General features: G+C 52.1%; 1 protein-coding gene across 13 annotated transcripts in view; it reads right to left on the minus strand.

Moving 5' to 3' along the window:
* Positions 1 to 3,961: 3,961 nt before the first annotated feature.
* MAP2K4 (mitogen-activated protein kinase kinase 4) overlaps positions 3,962 to 20,706 on the minus strand; it is a 145,613-nt gene continuing 128,868 nt past the window's right edge. For all 13 annotated transcript variants that reach the window (XM_075903427.2, XM_075903426.2, XM_075903425.2 and 10 more), the window contains 4 exons: positions 17,829 to 17,906; positions 16,543 to 16,691; positions 14,590 to 14,635; positions 3,962 to 6,845 (listed from right to left, as the gene is read on the minus strand). In XM_075903427.2, coding sequence (XP_075759542.1) covers positions 6,732 to 6,845; positions 14,590 to 14,635; positions 16,543 to 16,691; positions 17,829 to 17,906 — 387 coding nt within the window. In that variant the 3' untranslated portion in view covers positions 3,962 to 6,731. The remainder of the gene's footprint in view (positions 6,846 to 14,589; positions 14,636 to 16,542; positions 16,692 to 17,828; positions 17,907 to 20,706) is intronic.

Genomic DNA, 20,706 nt, shown 5'->3' on the forward strand with positions numbered 1-20,706 from the left:
CTGTCCTGGAAATTCTCCTCTGCCTCCCTCAGCTCCTCCAGTCCAGCTGCTCTGGTCTCAGGATCCTGCACTCATTCTCCATGGGCCAAGAGCTGCTTGCACAGCATTCGGCCGTACGCCGCCTGCCTGCGAGCCAGGGAGTTGTACGTGCTGCCTTTGGTGCCACGAACGGGCAACGCCCTGCTCTGCTGGACATCTGCCTGCTGGAGCTTTACTCTTGCAAACACTGTGCGCCAAAGTAAACTCCCTCCTGGCTGCTAGCGCCTGTGGTCACTTTGGAGCTGGGTTTTTAAATCCCTGTTCTTCCCGAGTCGCTTCCAGAGTAGCCCCTTGTTTAAGGCTCCTACAGGGCTTAGGGATCAAAGCCTCCAGAAGATGCTCTCAGCCTGCCTGTCAGGCCCAAGGCTCAGTAGAATCCCTCCCCGAACAGACTGACTCACTGTTGATTATCCAGGCACAAGGAATCCACGAGAACCAACTCACCCCGGCTCCTTCACCCGCAGACGTCCAGGGAGGAACTTCCACTTGCTAGCACCTGGCTGGCATTCCTGGCGCGGCTAGGACCAGCTGCATGACGGGAATGTTAAAATCAATGGTTTTTAGCTTCTTGGGGAGAATCAAGTGCGCAAAGGGGGTGGGGGAGCAGCCACTCGCCAGCCAAACGGCACCCCCGCGCCCATGCCAGACGGCTGACAAGATGACGTTCTCCAATTCTTTTGGAGCAGCGTCTTAGTAGGCAAAGCGCAAGGTGAGGACTGTTTGGTGTGGGCCACACTAGGGACCAGGCGGCCAGCTCCTTTGGCACCTCTCATTAATGTGCAGGTAAAAGCCGGTTCTCACTGGTAACTCCAAGCAGCGTGAGACGTTCTGGGCATCTCATGCTACCAGTGTTAAAGCAGCCTCCTAACTTCCATGCGTTGCAAAGGACAATTTTCTAATGCGACAAGTATTGTATCCAGCCCCAGCTCACAAACACGTGAACAGAAGTGGGGGGGGGGGGAATATGATTGTTCTGACTATGACACGTTGAGAGTGATCTGGCTGTTTGTCTATCGCTGCAGTGCTGTCTGCGTCCTGGGTGAAAATGTTCAGTCAGTCTTTGGTGGCGTTTGCAGGCACCTGCAGTCACTTGCTCTAGAAAACCCAGTCACTGCACCCTGTGAACTAGTGTTTCCATAACAATCCCTTCCTCCCACGATCAGATTCACAGGCTGGCTGGCAAAACGTTAGGTAGGAAGGGGCAGCCAAGTGGGGAAAATAATGCAAAACATTTGGGAGGTAGGTGGTGTTAAAGGCCTCAGCCCTGGAGCTGTGAGGAAGCAGAGGCTGCTGTGGAAATATGGTTCCTCTCTCAGCTGTTGGAGTACAAGGGGTAAGTTGGGCCTACTGAGATCTGGAGGGAAATCTAAGGTAAGGTAGGTAACATGTGGGTAGGGCTTTTCTTATTTGAAATCCTTACTGTTTGCTGCTGCTACGAACAAAAACATTATTTTGTTTTCTCAGGCCTGAAGAAAAGAGCAAAAGCTTGTCTCTCTCCCCAAATTCAGCAGGATGTGCCGAGAAACCATGGCCAGTGAACAGGGGTAGTGTAAGCTGGCGACACAACCTTGAAGTCGGCCAGATTGCAGGATTCCATGCTGCAAGCAGCACAGGAGGGGAGCATGTGATGTAGATAGGAGCCCACGGCAGGGCCTTGAGGGGTCAAAGGACAGTTCCCTCTAAAGCCCGACAACTGGCTAAAAACCTACATTTTAAATATAACACGTGGGGAAAGGAGATGCTGAGAAGAATGAAAATAAATTAGCAACTCCGAATGGTAGAAAGTTTCTACTAGAAGCAAACGGACACAAGGAGAAATTTGTAGCCAGCCAAGGGAAATACAAGAGGGAGTCTTTTTAAAGTATATTAAGAACAAAAGGTATCCTAACCGTTGTACTGATCTGTATGCCTGGAACAGTTAATTGTCAATGATGCAGCAAAGGGAGAGATTTCAAGAAATATTTTAGTTCTCTATTTGGGGAAAAAAGCCAAATGGTGCTGTCATATCGTATGGTGATGAAATATTTTCCACTCAAGTTTTAAATGGGCTGGCTGGAGACCTCTCTGGACCATTGATGTTGATTTTCAATAATTCTCAAAATACTGGGAAGATACAGAGGGAGGGAAGAAAGTGTCAATACCAAAAAAGCGTAAATGGCATGAGCCAGAGTAGGCCCGTCAGCCTGACATCAATACTGTACAAACTAATGGGATCAATGGCATGGAACTTGATGCATTAAGAATTAAAGGGGCAATAGAATTAATGCCAATCAAATGGCTTTATTGAAAAGAGAACTTGTCAAACTACCAGATGAGAAAAGAATCATCTTACTGGACTGTCGCTGTAGAGGAAGGCAGCAGACAACCGGGGCAGCATAGGGGGTCATAGCACTCACTGCTGGGGAAGGAGGCTAGGAGAACTGGGAGTTGCCCACACATCCACGGAGGGGTTGAAGATAGACGCTCTCCAGGGGAGAATGAGGTTCATGGTCACCAGAGAGGAGGCGCAGGTAGTTCAGAGGGATGTGGAGGAATGGGATGTCACTCAATGACCTGCTCCAGCAGTGCAGCAGAGAACAGGCCATGGAGCAAAGGAGAGGCTGCAACTGAAGAGCCAGGCAAGGGCCAGTGCTACTGGGAAAGCAAACGGGTGACTATGAACCCTCCGAGCCACATGGCTGCCTGCATCCCGCACGCTCCACATGGAGAGGGGCAGATGAACTCCTCAGCCACTGCTGAACCTGCGCCTTTCCGGTGTCACTGACGGATGGGCAGGCATCCACCCCCTCCTGGCACAAGGGGACTTCACTGCACGGGGCCCCTTTCTGCAGCCTGAGGGAGTGCTGGAGGCCAGGGCAGCTGCAGCATGGCTGCTACAATAGCGAGGGTGAATGAGTGAACACGGAAAGCACACCTGCCAGCCCATACAAGGCAGGGCAGGAATCCCTCACTATGGAGGCAGGGAAAAGAGAACGGAGGGAAAGTGCATCTGCTTCTGCACAGGGAGTCCTGGCTGGCAACACAGCACTGGGCAGAGGCCAGCAGTCCTGTACCCAGTGGAAATCACTGGCATGAACCAATGGACCATGTCAATCAGCTGGAACTGAAATGCAGGTAGCGGAGTCCCCCCCCCCCCCCCCCAAGTGAGATCAGAAACAGGCCCCTAACAACCTGGCAAGAGGTGAATGGCTGAGATGAGGGTCTCTGGTCACTAGACAAACATGTGGGGTTTGCTAGGCACCCATTGTGGGTAAATGGAAGGAGCAATGAAGCCTGTTTTACATAACAATTGCTGGCAAACGAAGGGCCATCTGAGACAAGAGCCACATGTCAAGACGAATTACTTGGGAAGCCGGGTTCCCTGGGATTGGGCAAACTGAGAGGGAAGCCAGGAGACAGCATGCAGACCCTGAGCAACAAGCAGGGTGCCTGGGCATGGAAGGGTGGAAAGGCAGGTGGGGGATTCCTGCTACTGTATGTACCTACAGCATCCAGGGGAATGGGAACTTACATACGTTCTTTGCACAAGGTTCACCAAAGAAGGGATCTGATTCATATCACCAAGCCCTGCTCCAAACAGAAAGAACCAAGCAAGGCCCCAAATATTGGCTAAAAGCTTGGTCCAAAGGGGCAACAATACTACAGCTCAGTTCTGAGCTGTGGAGTGGGCTGTGGGGCAGCAAAGAGAGACAGCTGCCAGCACACAGCAACTGCCACCATTGCAGGCGAAGGAAGAGCGAGCAGGGGGTCCTCTGGACACTTGGTGTTTATTTGACAACCAATTTAGAACCAAGGACTGCACCCTGTATGGGCCAGTGTCCCAGAGTCTGGCTGGATGCCGAGGATGGCAATTGGAAATTTCAACAGCATTTACAGGGTCCTCCCACGGTGTCTCTGACCTTATCAAATAAAAATAACAAGGTCACAGTCGCATCCTAGTTTTATTACAACTGGCCTGCAGGCAAAGGGCAGAGCTATTACAGAGACACTTGGATTCCAGGTGCAGCATATTAAATAGCGGAGGGAGTCAAACCAGAATATAGGAGACAATATTCTGAAGATCTTTGAAGCAGTTTACGTTACCAAGCTCCATGGTACAGACAAGAAGGCAACATCCCTGCACATCAGCGTGATCACTTTTATACATATGTCGATGGTACAAGAGAAATAACCAGCGCTCACAATGTACAGCTCTTACACTATTTTCACAGCTTCTGAACACTATACACCTTTTAAAAAAAATAAAGATACATTGTAATAAATGCGGCACCGTAATAGTTTCCGACACCCTCTGATTAATACACTAGATTTGCCTTTCTGGACAGCTGCTGCCACAGCCCATTTTGAACTTGGCTTTGACACCGGGAATGCAAAGCATCTAATGACCATTTCCTAGAAGCTGCACAGAAATGTGCCGGCCCTGCTGAAGATGGTGGGGTGGGGCAGGGCACGAGGCCACACATGATTGCAGGGGATGGTGCCAGGGCGAACGGGTGGAAAGTTCCTGGCGGGAGGGTGCAAGGAGAAGTGTGTTACCGCGAATGCTTCATGGCTAATGCTTTCAATCGTCTTATCCGACTAACTGAAGGTGCTAAGGAAACGGAGCCATCGCCTAGGAGAATTCGGGTTTGCTTTTGTCAGCATAGACAGGCAAAGCTTTCACCTCCCGCTCCACTGCCGAATTCTGAGCACAGGGCAGAGAGGAGCTTCAGGAAGTGGGAACATAATACACCATGGACCTGGGCGGGGCTCGGCTCAGAACCCTCCTTTCCGATTGACGGCAGAAGGAGCTGAGGGTATCCAGGGCCCTAGAGAAGCAGCCAACATGCTCAGCAATTGCTCAGGACAGCTAGCATGGGCAAGCCTGGAACAGAGCCATGCCTCATAAAGCCATCACCAAAGAGTCTGGAGAAGTGCTGGGAGTCAAGGGCAATAGTTCAGTCACAGCCCAAAAGGGACGGGGCTCTCTCCTTCCTCAGCTGAACACACGTGGGGGGAATGGGGCTGAGGGCTGGTTTCCAGCTGTCTTCTCATAGTCTAAGTGTTTGGGAGAGCTGCTTGGGAAGTGGGGAAAACGTCCTACAAGAACGCCGGCAACAGGGCAGCTTTGCTCAGTCTCTTTTGAACCCTCCACTTTTGGTTTTCAAATTTTCCAGGAAGTGTTTATAAAAATGGAACATTCTGATTTTGAGAAAACCTCACTAGCTGGCTAGGCCAACCAACTGAAAATCGCAGCATCAAATCTGGGAACTCTCTTCCAGACCCAGTTTGTCATTTATAATCTACCGAAGATTTTGAACGTTTTGAAAACAATCAGAATGTTTGCATGAAATTTTGTCATTTTAAAAAGATCAAATTTCAGCTCAAGTTTAACTGTTGGCCAGAAGAGCACATCTGGATGGATGTACTAGGCGATGCTAAAAAACCATGCTAATTTCCAGGGTATCCAGACTTCCAGCATGCTCTGAGCAACTCAAGTGTAATTCAGATCTGCATACAATAATTAGGACCACTCTGAATCACAGAAGACAAGCTGAACAGAATATACTATTTACAGCAGTGTGCATTGCCACAGCTAAATTGGAGGAGGACAGCTCTGAATCCTAGTCCTGGATAAAGGTGGCTAGAAGGAGAGCCACAGAGATTTGGTCATGTGATGGATAAGGAGGAGAGCCTGGTGGTCTGTGAAAAGGTGATAGATTGTGATTTTGGAACAGGAAAGAAATTATACCTATTTCCTGAATAACCACGCCATAGACTAAACCGTGGCATACCAAAATGAGCTGGAGAGGCTATACACTGCACTTTTTGAGTAAGAGCAAAGCCAGCTAGTGAGCACTGTGCAGCTATAAATCAGGTCACAAGCAGGTTAAATTTAATCGAGTAGTTTAATAATTTTTCAGGTCAAAGGTCTTATCTTAGCAGGTAACAATTTACAGGGTGGCTAGTTATAATGAAAAGTGGCTGGCTTGGTAAAAGGGAGAAGAATACATTATGTCTCATCTCTGAATATTTTAATGTTAACCTCTTTCAATGCATCATATTTTTGGTAAAGACATATTCACTATATTTAACATGATCTCTCTTTTACAGGAAGTTCAGCTGAGCACTGTCCCAAAAAATACTTTGAGACTGTAAAGCAACAGAATTTCAGAACAGTAAATCTATTGCACTTTGTGAAGAATAAAATTCTCCTTTGCCTTTCCAACTCTGAGGCGTAAAGATTCTCATCGGTTATGCAAGTTCTTCTTCCTCCAGGCAAAGTCTCGTTATGTTCAGACAAACAATGCTTACCATTTTAATATTATTACTTGAAACAATAATTGGAAGAGTTTGAGAGAAAAATCTTTCCAGTAGCCGCTGAGAAGTCTCCAAGTTTTGAGTCTAGAAATGATTTTTAGGTGCTATCCAATCACGGTCAACAAATAAATGTTCTTATTTCCACATTTCATGAATATGTCCACAAAAGAGCAAGATGAGGTCTCTCTGTGACCCACACTAACACTGTGTGATCAGGTATAACAGGGATGCACTTTCTATGTGACAATAGTATACAGACAGGATGGAAAGAACACCAATATTATTGCACATGGTGTCTGGGCGAGCATTAAACACACTGCAATAGGTGATGAAAATTCTTTACAGCTTGTTTTCTCTCAGCCCTTTCTCTAGAGTTGGAGGAAGCAGCAGCGTCAATCAACGTACATCGGAGAGCTGGGCGTCGTTGGCATCTGATCCAGGATTTTGCAGACATAGCAGGCCACGTCCACTACACGCTCCTCATACATCAGAATGAAGGGATGTTTCTGGAAGCCAAAAAGGGAACAATAAAGTTAGTTTCACTTTATGACATGAAAGGGAGGCCCCAATAGAAACGGATACATCAGAGGCCTCAGTCAGCGTGGGGCAGGGTTGTCATGTTGTAGGACTACAGATACAGCCTGTTCTGATGTATTTAAAGGAAGGGAGCGCCACCTTTGAAACCCACAACATAATTAATTGCAATATGTTTCTGGGATGTTGCCAGGAATCAGGAAATCCTGACTCGTAAGCAGTGAAGTGGGAATGACAACAGGAATAATTCTACGGTAGAATCTTGGCGTTCTAAACACCATTCATAACTCTGATCAAAACATTACGGTTCTTTTAAAAGTTTACAACTGAGCAATGACTTAACAAAAGAAAAATGCTGCTTTTAACCATGCCAACTTAAATGAAACGAGCACAGAAACAGTTTCTGTATCTTGTCGATTTTTTAAATTTCTCTTTATCGTTTTAGCAGTTTACATTGTAATGACTAGTCCTTTTGGCTCCAAATAATTTCAAAATGCTCTACAAAGACCAGTGCTAGTTCCACTTCGCCGATGGGGAAATGGGGGCTCACAACAAGGACGTGACTTGCCCAAAGTCACCCAACAGGCCAGTGGCAGAGCGGGGAACAGAACCCAGATCTCCAGAGTCCCAGCCCTGTGCTCGAGCTGGGAGGCCACACAGGCTACCACGGTGGATAAAAATTGATGATTAAAAAAATATATATATTTTTATTTTTTTTTAAATCATCAATAAAGTACTAAATTTCTCATTTTTAAATGACAATTACAATTCAGTCTCATCACATGCATGCTACCCCTACACTGACCGTCTCAGGAAAAAAGCAGTAATGGCTCCAGTCTGCCCAACCTATTAATCAGCTCTTGCTGCTTGGAAGTTCAGAACTTTCCATTTCTGTTTCTCAGCACACTAACAATGAACATCTGCAAAGACAGGCAAAGGCTGGATGGGATTGTGTTTGTTCTGTGCTTATGCGATGGTGGACTTTGGCCGAGCAGAGCAGAGGAGGAGTTAAGACACTGTTTTAAAGACAGAGACAATAGATAGGAAAGGACAGAGGCAGCATAGATAGGAACAGTGGAGTGGACTGGGAAGAAAAAGGGAAGACACTATTCAGCACAAACACAGCTTCCTCTATTCCCCCACACTTTCTCCACAGAAAAACTGTCCTGGCTTCTGGGTGTGAGGGACCCTATCTGGGAATATCTGAAGGAATTCGTTCCCTGTAAAAGGAAAATGCGCCAAGCGTAAGCAGAGCAAGAAAAAGATGCAGGCCCAGCTGCAAGAATGAAGGCATCATAAGGAAAACTGCTTATTGGGACAAAAGGATGTGGATGAAGCTTTGGATATGGCCGAATGGATTAACTGGTTAGTAACTTAATTCCAAAACCAGGGAGCAGCCCTGTGGCAGCTTAAAGACTAACAGATTTATTTGGGCGTAAGCTTCCGTGGGTAAAAACTCCAGGCTGTTCTTCAAGCCTCTCTCCCTGTCTTTCAGTATAAATGTGATTTGACAAGTAAAATCCCAGCCTGCTTGCTGTGTTGAACGTTGCTAGAAAAAACAGTTAAGCTGAGCTAATCCTTATTTTACAATTGTTTAATGAGTTAACTAGGTTTAGATGCTATCAGCCAAGTACACACATAGCACAGCAAGAGAGATCTTGAGGTGCCAGTTGCCACTGTGTGGCATTTTCTTAGTTTATATCGCATAACACACGCCCCTTATTTTGGAACAGCATGGCCCAGACCAGAATGGTGATGTCTAAAATCTATTCCCTGATAATTCAGCTTTTCCTAGGGAACCCCATTCTGTACTTGTTCTCTCAAAACACAGAAGTGCCATTGAGTTCAATGGGGCTTGCTCCAAAATTAACTTTACGTTCAGTCAGTCTTAGCTTGTTTGGTAACTTGATTTACATAAATCCATCCTGCTGGCTAGATCCAACAGTGCTGCAGGGGGCCAGTGACTAACATTGTGATTGTGATGGAGATGGAGATGGAGATGGAGATGGAGGTGGAGATGGTCTGTACAGCAACCAGCACTGACTGGGGGCTCCATCCTCAGGGCCTGACCCTCCTGGGCAGAGCACAGAGTGACTGGGATGACAATCCCATGAGAGTGGCAAGGGAGTTCCAGGAGAATGTAGCTAACCACATATAAGTGGGCCAGGGCACCCTTCCCACCTCCAGACAAGCTGCAAGGGATCTTGCCATCCAGAGATGGAGTTTCCTGCAGCCCCACATGCCTTGCTGGGCAGTACTTCAGGACTGGGGGCTCGGCACTGGTCTGGCCAGCTACTGAATCATCTGCAGCCCTTACTGCAGCAATATGAGCTCCTTGGGGGGAGCGAACTACCTGCTCTCCAAGCATCTCATGGAGAAGAGTCACTTGTAGCAACTGTGGTTTGGTCTGCTGGGCACACGTCACCAAATCATGGGGCAGCCATGGAAAGAGGAAAGACGGTTACTTTCCTCGTAACTGCTGTTCTTCAAGTGCTTGCTTACATCCGTTCCGTCTAGGTGTGCGCGCCCCGTGCACAAGTTCCGGAAGCTTTTTGCCCTTAGCAGTACCCGTTGGGCCAGCAAGGGAGCCCCCCGGGAGTGGTGCTGGCATATCCGAGCGCATAGCCCCCTGCTGGCCCGCCACCCCCTCAGTTCCTTCTTGCTGGAGATTCCGATGAAGGTGGAGGTGGGCGGGATCGGAATGGACAGAAGCAACACATCTCGAAGAACAGCAGTTACGAGGCAAGTAACCGTCTTTTCTTCGAGTGCTTGCTTATGCCCATTCCGTCTAAGTGATTCCAAGCAAATGCCTAAGTCCGCCAGGGTGTTGCATGACCCTGGCAGGTAAGTGGCCTGCAAATGAACCTCGTGTGCAATGCACAGATCCCAGAGGGCTAGCGCCTCCTGGCACAGGAGAGAGGAATGAACACCACCGTGACGGTTGATGTAATACATCGCCGTCGTGTTGTCCGTGAGAACGGACACACACTTCTCCCATAGCTGGGGCATAAATGTCCGACAAGCCAGCCGAACTGCCCTCGCTCCCTGACACTGATGTGCAAGGTCCTCTCTGCCCCTGACCACATACCTTGCATACGGAAATCCGCCAGGTTTGTACCCCATCCTGCGTCGGATGCATCAGTCACCAGGTGGACCGTGGGGGAGGGGTGGTGGAACGGGACTCCTTCACATACTTCAGAGTTCCTCAGCCACCAGTTCAGGTCGATAGGATTGCTGGAGGGACTGTCACTACCAGGTCGATATGGTCGCGGGCTGGCCTGTACACTGTCGCCAGCCAGTTCTGGAGAGGCCTGAGGTGGAGCCTGGCGTAGCGCACCACATACGTGCATGCTGCCATGTGACCCAAAAGCCTCATGCAGTTCTGCGCTATGGTCATGGGGGCAGCCTAGAGGCTGCGAATGATGTCGCCCAGGGACAGGAACCATGGATGTGGGAGGGACGCCCGGCCGCACGTCATATCCAAACATGCCCCCACAAACTCTATCACTTGGGTGGGAGTAAGGGTGGACTTCTCTTCGTTCAGTATGAGCCCCAACCCAAGAACGTTTCCCTGGGTAGGTCGATGTTGGACAAAAGTTGGTCCCTCGACTGGCCCTGATCAGCCAGTCGTCTAGGTAAGGGTAAACGTGCAGCTCTTTCCTTCGAAGGAATGCTACCCACTGCCGCCATGCACTTGGTGAACACCCTGGGCGCTGTGGAGAGGCCAAACGGCAGCACCGCAAACTGGTAATAGTCCTCGCCCACCGTAAACCGAAGGTATTTCCTGTGGTGGGGAACAATCGAGATGTGGAAGCATGAGTCCTTCAAATCAAGGGTGGCGTACCAGTCTCCTAGATCGAGGGAGGGGATGATGGAGGCTAGTGCCACCATCCTGAACTTTGACTTTCTTAAGAAGGCGTTGAGTCCCCTGAGGTCCAGGATGGGCGGACTTTGGGATCAGGAAGTAGTGGGAATAAAAGCCACTTCCCTGGAAGGATGGGGGACCTACTCTAGAGAAAGTAGCATGGAGATCTCCTGCCTGAGCAGGGTCTCGTGAGAGGGGTCCCTGAAGAGGGACAGGGAAGGGGGATGGAGGGCGGGGAAGAAAGGAATGGGATAGAGTATCCCCTCTGTACCGTGTCCAGTACCCAACGGTCCGTGGTGATAGCGCACCAGGCCCGGTAAAAGGGGGATAGCCTCTGGCAGAAGAGTTGATCTATGGGAGCGACTGGAACTCTGTCCTCGGGCGCACCTTCAAAAGCTGGGCCTCAGCTCCTGGGACTTACTGGAGGGTCCAGGGTTCTGGTCAGGGGGACCCTGCAGTCTTCGCCTATTCCCCCTGGCTGTGGGAGCCCTAGACCCCCCTCCTCCTATCAAACCGCGGCCCTTGCTGATAGCCTCTCTGCGGCCTCTGGTTGAGTGGATGCCGCTGCGGGGCCGGACTGTGGATGTCCAGGGATTTTAGGGGGTCCTGGAGTATTCAAGGGTGTGTAGCTTGTCTGTTTGCTCTGAGAACAGCCCGGAGCCCTCCAAGGGGAGGTCCTGTAATGTCACCTGGACCTCCTGCAGTATGCCGGAGATCTGGACCACGAGCACCTGTGCATAACAATGCCCGTGGCCGTGGCCCCAACTGCCGAGTCTGCGGCATCCAGGTCAGCCTGCAGAGCTGTTTGCCTGCAGTGCTTCCTTCCTCCATAAAGGCGGCAAACTCCTACTGGGAAGCTTGGGGCAGCTGGTCCTTGAATTTGTTCACCGCCACCCAAGAACTGAACGTGTACCGGCTGAGCATCGCTTGCTGGTTTGTGATCCTCTGCTGTAGGCCCACCGTAGCATGCGCCTTGCACCCCAGCAGGTCCAACTTCTTTGGCTCCTTACTCTTCGGAGTAGGGCTCCACTGCCCCTGCCTCTCCCTCTGGTAAGCTGCCTGGACCACTGCTGAACCCGGTGGTGGATGCGCGAAGAGATGCTCGTGCCTCTCAACCCCTTTTTGTGTCGGGGCAATGGAGGCTGGTGTCTGCCATAAGGTCTTGGTTATCTTTGCCATCGTTTTATTCAGAGGGAGGGCGATCTTAGCCAGGGCGTCAGCCATAAGAATGTCCACCATTGGGTCCTCCCCGTCCTTAACCTCCTCTGCCTGTATCCCCAGGTTCTGAGGAGGTCCTGATGGCCTCGCATGTCCATCGTAGGCATGCCCGGAGATGGATCTGCTAAGGCCTCTTCCAGTGATGAGGATGAGGACTCCAGCAGCTGGGGTTGAACCATAACCGTGGCGGCAGGCTCAGTCCTGGGGCCAGGGCTCTGGGCAGGGCCTGCTGGAAGGGGCTGACGGGATGGTTCAGCCGATTCACCTCTCGACCCTGGGGGGCTGGCTCTAGTCTCTGAGCCTGAGTCTCTGGTGAGCGGGGTAGCCGAGGGGGCAGACCTATGGCTAGAGCGCACCGAGGACACCACAGAGCCTGGTCTCGACAGGTCATGGCCTTGTGCCTGATGATAGGCCCATAGTGTCCAGAAAAGCCACTGCATAGGCGGGGGGGCCATGTCTGGACCATGGGTGGGCTGCGATGCCCCAAGCGGTGCCGAGACGAGGACCGGTGACCCGACCTAGAGTGGTGCGCTGACTTACGGGACGAGAGAGACCCTAGATGCAGCCGACCGTCGAGAGGAGGCTGACGAGGCCAGAGACTCCGCTTAGGACTGTGAAGAGTATTCTGATGCTGACCACAGCGATGCAGAAGACCCTTGTTCCCCCTGAGCCGCATGGTGAGCCATGGCAGACGGTTTCCCTCTGTGGGGTACAGGTGGTACCGGCAGGGGCGGCATGGCGTGGGACTCTAGTACCGGAGTGTGCGGTGCTGCCAGAAGCGGTGCCGACTCTGTGGGGAGAGGCGCCCTCCTCCATGGTGTCTCCTGCACCGGGGGCGGCGGTGCCAGCGATGCTGAGCCTGGCTCTTGCCTGGGCAGTGCCGGGGCCGGCTTAGGCACGTGGGTCTCCGGCGTGGATGGCCTCTGGACCTCCTCCAGGGATAGGTTCTGGCCCCCTTGGGCTCCCGATGCTACTGGGCTCCTCCCTTGAAGCACCGGCTCCCGGGGGCAGGTGCTCCGGTACAGCTTCCACGGAGACCTTTCACTTCGCGCCCGTTTACTAGTCGATGGCACCAGCGATTGAGATCGGTGCCTTGGTGCCGGGAAGGTGCAGTGTGCCTTGGAGCCCCCTCTGTCTCTCTAGTTGAGGCCGGTGCGCTGCCGGCTCTGGTGGGGGGCTGAAGTGCCAACTCCATTAACAGGAGCTTAAGCCTGGAGTCTCCCTCTGTCTGCAGATCTCGCAGGCGTTAGTTCAATGGCCCTCACCCAGGCATTTCAAACAATCTTTGTGCGGATTCCGCGGGGCCTGGGTTCGGAGCTCTGTAGACATGCCCTCCTCACCTAGGGAAGCCGGAAACTACTATCAACACTATCTAATCACTATCTAACAAAGAGCAACTGCTAACTACTCCTAAGGAGAAACTATTTACATAAGAAAGCGAAGGGCGCACTTGCTAAGGCAAGCAGAGCGTTCCAGCCACTGTCAGGGTGGAAAGAAGGAACTGAGGGGGTGGCGGGCCAGCAGGAGGCTATGCACTCGGATATGCCAGTGCCACCCCAGGGGGCTCCCCTGCTGGCCCAACGGGTACTGCTAAGGGCAAAAAGCTTCTGGAACACGTACACGGGGTGCGCACACCTACGCGGAATGGACATAAGCAAGCACTCGAAGAACAGCAGGTTCCCCCACATGAATGGAGCTGTGGGGCAGACAAGACTTTATCTAGCACCACTTTCCTTGGGGCTCCATGAACAGTCCATGCAGCAGAGCCCGAGGGCTGCAGAATAGCGGCCTCTCGGGGCTAGCGTCTGTCTCCAAGCCTGCAGAGCTGACACACCGAGGACCACAGCCAGGCTGGTGTTTGGGGGCACATGCCTATTTGCACCTGTGCACAGCGCAGTGGTACTCCGCCTGAACGAGCGTTGTTAACTGAGTTGCTATAATATGGCAATTTGCAGAGCTGAGACACCACTAACCGGAAAAGGGGTGCTGGTTTGCTTCTAACACTTCTATTGCTTGTTACACACCTGGCTACACTTCATGGCAAATGCTGATTTCTGCCTGGAAACTGAGGAGACGTTTACACAAGTTTTACTGAACAAAAGCTTCACCTCTCCAGCTGCTCTTTATGCATCAGTCTGCAACGAACCCGGAAGGCAGGCTGGCGAGTAGACTGTGGCTGCAGAGCCACTAGGGGGCGCACAAGACCATCCCCAGGGGCCCGGAGCTCGGCACAGGGATGCATCCCGGTTCTGAGCCCCTCAGGTTTAGAACATGAGGCCCGCTGGATGCAGGGGCCGCTCACTGACTTCAATTACAGCCGGTCACAATCAGGCATGTTTAAACAGCGAATGAGCCACGCTCCTTCAAGGCAAAGCCCTCGCTCTGGCAGTGCCCAGGACGCAGGGGGTCCTGGGCAGACACGTCGCGGGAAGCCATCTTGTGCTTCCCACGCGAGAGGAGGAAATTCCCGTACTGGAGAGAAGCTGTAAGCCCAGCGAAGGAAAACGGTATTTAAGGAGTGCAGAACCCCGCTGTTTTCATTCCGAGAACCCAGCACTTGCCAACCTAAACATTCAACCCTGATTCCGCAAGCTCCCGCCCCCCAGCCCGCCCACTCAAGCAGTTCGACTCACCAGAAGCTCTTTATACTTTGGCCTTTTGGACTCGTCCTTCGTAAGGCTACAAAAGATCAGAGAGGGGTTAGGAGGAGGCAGATCTGTAGCCACATTCCACAGAGGTTGAACACTGGCTGCATGGGACAGAGGACTGAGCCCACTGCATGACCTGGCTACTAGCTACACAACACAGGCAGCCCCACTTACCACCAGCCTGTTGTCCAGAGACCAACAATTTGGCTCTTGGAACAGGCCCTGATACTACACACTCTACATGAAACGTCTCCTTTCCACGGCATGTCAGTGCTGCCCGACTGACCCAGCAGGGACACGCACTGCAAGAGACAGCCCTGCCCAAGGCTTGGGGCCAGGAGAACAGCCACCCTGAGCATCTTAGCTAATGGACCATGAAGGTACATCTCCTGTGCCCCTGCCCCACCCTCCTGGTACCCCAGTCACACAGACTATGGCTGGCCCACAGCAGCCTCCCTCCAACACAGGGCAGGAGGAAGTACCCACCCTGCTCCCACCCCGTACACCTTCCGCCACAGTCACTGGGAGCCGTGGGGCTTATGGGTTCAAATGGCTCCTGATACTGCCTGCCAGGCTGGCAGAAGGGGGGTAGAGAGGGAGCCAAGGGGCACAGGGGCAGATCCTCTAATGCCACCCTGGCTCGCTTCCCCCATGCCCCACATCCCAGCCTGCTGGTACCCAAGAGACACTGCACAGCTGGGCTGCACGCTGCACAAGGGGTGCTACTAGCCACACTGCTTGGGTACCTTTTAGCGCCAGGCCCCGCATCCCAAGTCCATGCTCAGCTGTTGGTTTCGAAGCGCAGAGCACTCCCCCAGAGGAGCTGGGCAGGCCAGCCAGGGTGCCATTCTTAACCCACATGCCCAGGGGGCTGAGATGCCCCTGAGCCCTTAGGGTTGCTGGGAGGGGCTGCAACCAAGCCCCAGGTGCACATACCCAGTGTCCAGCCGTGTCGTGCTGGGAGCCTCGGGCCCCCTGGCCGAGTGGGTCTGAGAGCACAGACGAACAGGTGCAGGCATGCCAGCGACCAGCAGGTGGCAGCACGATCCTCAGCAAAGCAATTCCCATAGCAGGGCCTGCGGGGCTCCCCGGGGACTGTCCACACTAGTCTGCTGGGCCACAGTCAACAGACTGTTCGCAGGCTGCTGTGGATCCTCCCCACTCCAGTGGCACAGCCAGGATGGGCAATGATGGGGCCAGCCTGCCACGGGGAAGGGAGGAATCCACTGATCTGCGTGACCTGCTCTGCCTGTGGGGTGCTTCTGCTGGGGGGAAATTGGGGGCTTGCCCTGAAATGCCCCTCTAGGGTCCAGATGTGGGAGCTTGCCCTCTTCAGCTAGTGTGCCCAGCGCTGAGCAGGGGCAGGTCTTGCAGGGGGGCTTGCCCCATTCCAGCCACCCAGTGCTCCCGGCAGGCAGAAGGGTCAGGGTGCAGGGCTAGCTGCAGTGCTCCAGCCACATAGTAGGATCTGGGGGTCACAAGCCCCCAACTCTGTACACCGGATGAATGGAGCAGGGCTAGCCCCTAACCCTGTTCTCCAGGCCTGGCTAGAGCACTGGGCGGAGAGGGCAAAGCCCCGTGTCCAGGCGAAAGCAGAGCCAGGACTGGGGGAGGGGACCTAGATCCTCTGCCGGACAGACCGGCAGACAGACTGACTGGCCTGGGTCTCTACCCTTTCACAGGGACAGGCTGGCATGTGTCTTATCCCACCTTCCTAAAAGGCGCTATGCAGATCTCTCCCCACGTCTTTTCATCCCTGCCTCTGGGAAGAAACAGGTATGGGGCACCCCTTGTTTGCCTTCGGTCAAATTTTGTAGCCCTAAAATACTCCATGTAAGTTAAATTAATGTGCAAAAATGCTGAGAGCTTGATTTCAGCCGGCTGCAAAACATCCACGTGACTCCTCTGTTCCACACCTTTAAAGCGGGAAACACTTACCACAAGTTGACAAAGTTGATAAAACTGGGCGAGAATTCTCTTTCCTCTGAGTTATTCAACTGTGGTGGGTCTCCTTTTACTACTTGTGTCAGCTGATCAAATACACTGTTCCATTTGGGGTAGGGGAACCGCCCCGTGGCCAGTTCATACTGCAAAGAGACAGCAAGAACACAGGCTGGGTTAATAAAACACAAAGGGTCCTGCAAGCTGGGTAGGAAAATATCCCCCCAGATGCCCAAGGAACACTCAGGATGGGAGGGGGAAGCTAGTTCTCCAGCTACGCTGACATAAACCCCCATTTCTTAGTGTCCTACAGGCAGTTGGCAGCATGGACATTTTACCCTGGCAGAGCAAGAGAATGAGCATTTCAGACTGTGGGGAGGAAGACAGCATCTTAGTAGTAGGGATGGAAGCAATTAGTCGACTAGTCGCTCCCCCCCTTGCTGCACGGGTGGGGGGAGCAGGAGCTGGTGCAGTTGCGAGCCAGGAAGCAGCTAACAGGCTCTTAATACATTTAAAAGGCACAGCTGCAGCAGGGTTAGTTCCCAGGCTGGGAGCTAACCCCACTGCAGCTCCCCCGTTTACTGACTAGTCAATGGAAAATCCATCAACTAGTCGATTATTTGAGTATACTACATTTAACATCCCTAATTAGTAGTGGCTCATTCTGCACTTGGGGTAAGCAAATTCTGGCTGCTTCTTACTAGTTACTCCCCATGTCGCCAGCTCCACCCCCTGTGAATAAAGTACTGCTCTCCGAAGGCATGGATACAACCACTGAAGGAATGCGGCACCAGAGGGGGACCAGTGGGTGGGATGAAGAACTGGCTGAAACTTGCTGAGTAATAAAGGTCCACCCAAAGTCAGGGCTGCTCCGGGAGTTATTTAGGCAGACCCGAGGCCACAAAGGGAAACCAGCATTCAAGAGCCACGCCCGTCCTAGTGCTCCCTCTGTCTGTATGATGCAAGTTGCTATTCCCATCCCACAGCTGAGTGCACCTGTAAGGATTCAGGGAAGCCATCATCAGAACAGCGAGCTAATCAGTTCTCTAGCCTGTAGCAGGTGTCTATTTCCACCTTGGACTGGAAAGGGGCCTGTCCCCCCGACCCTGCCCACAGCAGAAGTGGACTGGAACTGGCGCCTCACACACAAGGGCAGGGCAGCTCAGAGCACTGTGTGTTTGCTTTGGAAAGCTGGCCAGCACTATCACTGTCTACAGGCGAGCCCATAACATGCCCCAAAGGAAAGACCTGTCCACAGGACACTGGCCAGAGCACTCACATACCAACGTAATTCCCAAGCTCCAGACATCTGAGCGGACGTCATAGCCTTGTCGGGATGCACTGGGGTCTATTCTCTCAGGCTGAAACAGAAACGCCACAGGTAAGCAGTGTGCAGCACAGGAAGGAGCGAGTGAAACGTAATGAGTAACGCAGCTCAGTACCCAGAAACAAGCCCCCTGTGCCTCAGCAGAACTCACTGCGGCAGACATCCAGCCCCCCGGAAGAGCACGGCCCTCACAGGTGCACTGAGGACTGAACACCAAGCTGACCTGCCAAGGAAACATGATGGAGCTCGCTCGCTTTGCTCTGACGTGATCACTCGAGGTTTCGTCACCTCAGAAATTCTCCGGCTAGCAAGTCTGGCCTTGCTGGTGTTCCTCGAAAGACCCTTGGAGCTGAAATGAGCCCTGGCCAGCCTTGGATGGGGAGGCCAAAGCACCCTGAGCACAATGTGTGTGTTGGGCAGTGAGTTAAATGGATGTTAACAAAAAGCCAAACCACACAAAGGGTCTTATAGTGTCTAACTAAAACCTGGGGCTACCGGTGCCCCAGACTCCGGGTCAGGTGCTTGGGAGATCAGGGTGCTAGAAGTGCTGCTGGCCTCCCAAACCTGGTGCTCCAGGGAAGTGAGGTGTCTCAGTTGGGGACCACGTCAGTGAAGGCTGCCGGGGGGGGGGGGGGGTTGCTTCTCACTTGTATGGCCTTCAACTGATTTTTCTGTGAGTAAATGGCCCCGACCCAAAAAAGGTTCCCTACCCCGCCATAAATAAAGACAATGTTGAAACCTTTTGTGTTGGACATAAATTAATGTTTTATTTTATTTCAAATAAAATTTGGTAAACTAACATGAGAAAGTTAAAGTGCTTAATCGGTTTAATAATTGTGATTAATATTTCTTTCCTACTGGTTAAATTAAACCATCCTCCCTAGCACTAGCAAAATGGCTCAGGCGTAATTATGTAATTAATAGCAAGTTTCCATTAGCAATTGGTGGTCTGCAGAAAGATTTGCATTTGAGTAACGATGGGCTATGAACTAAAAAGTTTGAGAACCATTGCTACAGAGAAAGCCAATATCTGTTGGATACGGAGCACGTGCATCGGACTTTTGAAGGAATTAGCAGGTGGTTTAGGGAAAAATACTGGGAGTTGGAAGGGCTCATAGATATGAAACGAGGATGGAATTTTAGGTAAGAATTTGAGGTGGGTGCAGAGGGTGACCTTGTCCTTAAAAAACATGGGGGGGGGGGTCCTGCCATGTGTTCTTATCCCCCCCAATACGACGGGCAATGCATGGTCATGAGAAATGTGGCGAGATGTCGTAAGGAGCCTGAAGCGAGTGGCTCGAAGGGTTTTACCACGAGTGCATGAAGGACTAGGCTTAGGTCCCACAGGATCACAAGTGGTCTCACATCAGCATGGAGGATTTGGAGACCCTAGAGAAATTGTTTTGTGGTGGGATGGGTAAAAATGGAGACGTTACCCACCTCCTGATGGAGTGCTGTGATTGCTGCTCGATGAACCCAGAGAACAAAGGGGAGGCCCAACTGTCTGGAGTGTGAGGGGACAGTCCAGTACCAGTGGGAGTGGTGCTTTCACTGCATCTCCTTTGAGGTGCACCACATCGTGAACCGCCTCCTTTTACGAGTATAGGAGGAGCAGTGGAAGGCTTTTTGCTATGGAGGAGGACATGTTGCACCTGTTCTGAATTGTCTTGTTCTGCAGGCTGTGAGCTGGAGCCCTGGGAGATCTGGGTAATGTAGCTGGCCCGGTTCCTGAGTTAGGATTCAATTCAATACTATCAATTTAGGACTGAATAAGAATCTTAACTGGTTAACACATTACAAAGACTATCCACATTTCCACATCAACTGCTATGAATGACCACTTCCTCTCTTGACTTGATTAGCCTCATTTACACAAGTACCCTCTTTCTTTTGTTGTCCTTATAGATACCCTGATGTGATGGGGCAGGGCTGCCCTGCACTCCCACCCGGAAAGGGGAGATGGTGGCACGGCCGGGGATGTGGAGCGCAAGCCGCAGCACCGAGAACACAGCGCATGTGTCAGGAACCGAGCAGGCGCCTCAGTGTGATGTCAGCGGCTGGCGACAGGGCGAGGGTGTCACCACACCCTCCCCGAGAGTGGACGATGGCCTGGGGAGGGGGGGCGGGAGTAGGAGAAAGCGAGGGGGAGGCAACAGTGCCCACTCCGGCAAGCCACGCAGTGGGGGGGGGGGATGCTGGCATGGGGGATGGAGCCAATAAGGGGCTGAGGATAAAAGAGGGAGAAGGAAAGGAGAGCGGAGGATGAGACCTGTCGGGTAGACAGGTGAACAAGCATCAGCAGGAGGCCAGCCGGGAGGAAGTGACCTCGGGTAGGGCTGAGTGGACGCCCAAGGGTTGGTGCATTTACCCCCCACCAACCGAGATGGGGAGGATTCTCCGTCCTTGGGGCCCTGGGTCGGGACCTGGAGAGAGGGCGGGCCCAGGTCCCCCTCCCGCAGCCGGGGAGCTGAGCCGACCGTGTTTCACACAGCAGTGCAAAGCAATCGGGGGAGGTCACCCAGGTCGCGCCAGGTGGGCGTGAATAAACGCGTAATTACTAAAAACTGTGCCGAGGGCCATGTGGTATTTATGCGAACGGTCACACTTGGTGGAGAATGTGGGCAGTGATCTAAAGGTGTAAAGTAGGGAACTGAAAAGGAATTTAAAAAAAAACAAGAAAAGAAAAAAAAAACCCAGAGGATTTGTTTTTTGTTGGGACTTCTTCTCTGTCTAAGGATTCATCATGGAGATGAACAAGCTACTGGAATGGCTCTCTGAAAGCCAGCAGCAACAGCAGCATCATCAAACCCAGCTGGTATAACAGCTTGCCGCAC

This window comes from Pelodiscus sinensis, chromosome 20, assembly GCF_052426305.1.
Source record: "Pelodiscus sinensis isolate ZL-2025 chromosome 20, ASM5242630v1, whole genome shotgun sequence".
Classification (NCBI taxonomy): domain Eukaryota; kingdom Metazoa; phylum Chordata; order Testudines; family Trionychidae; genus Pelodiscus; species Pelodiscus sinensis.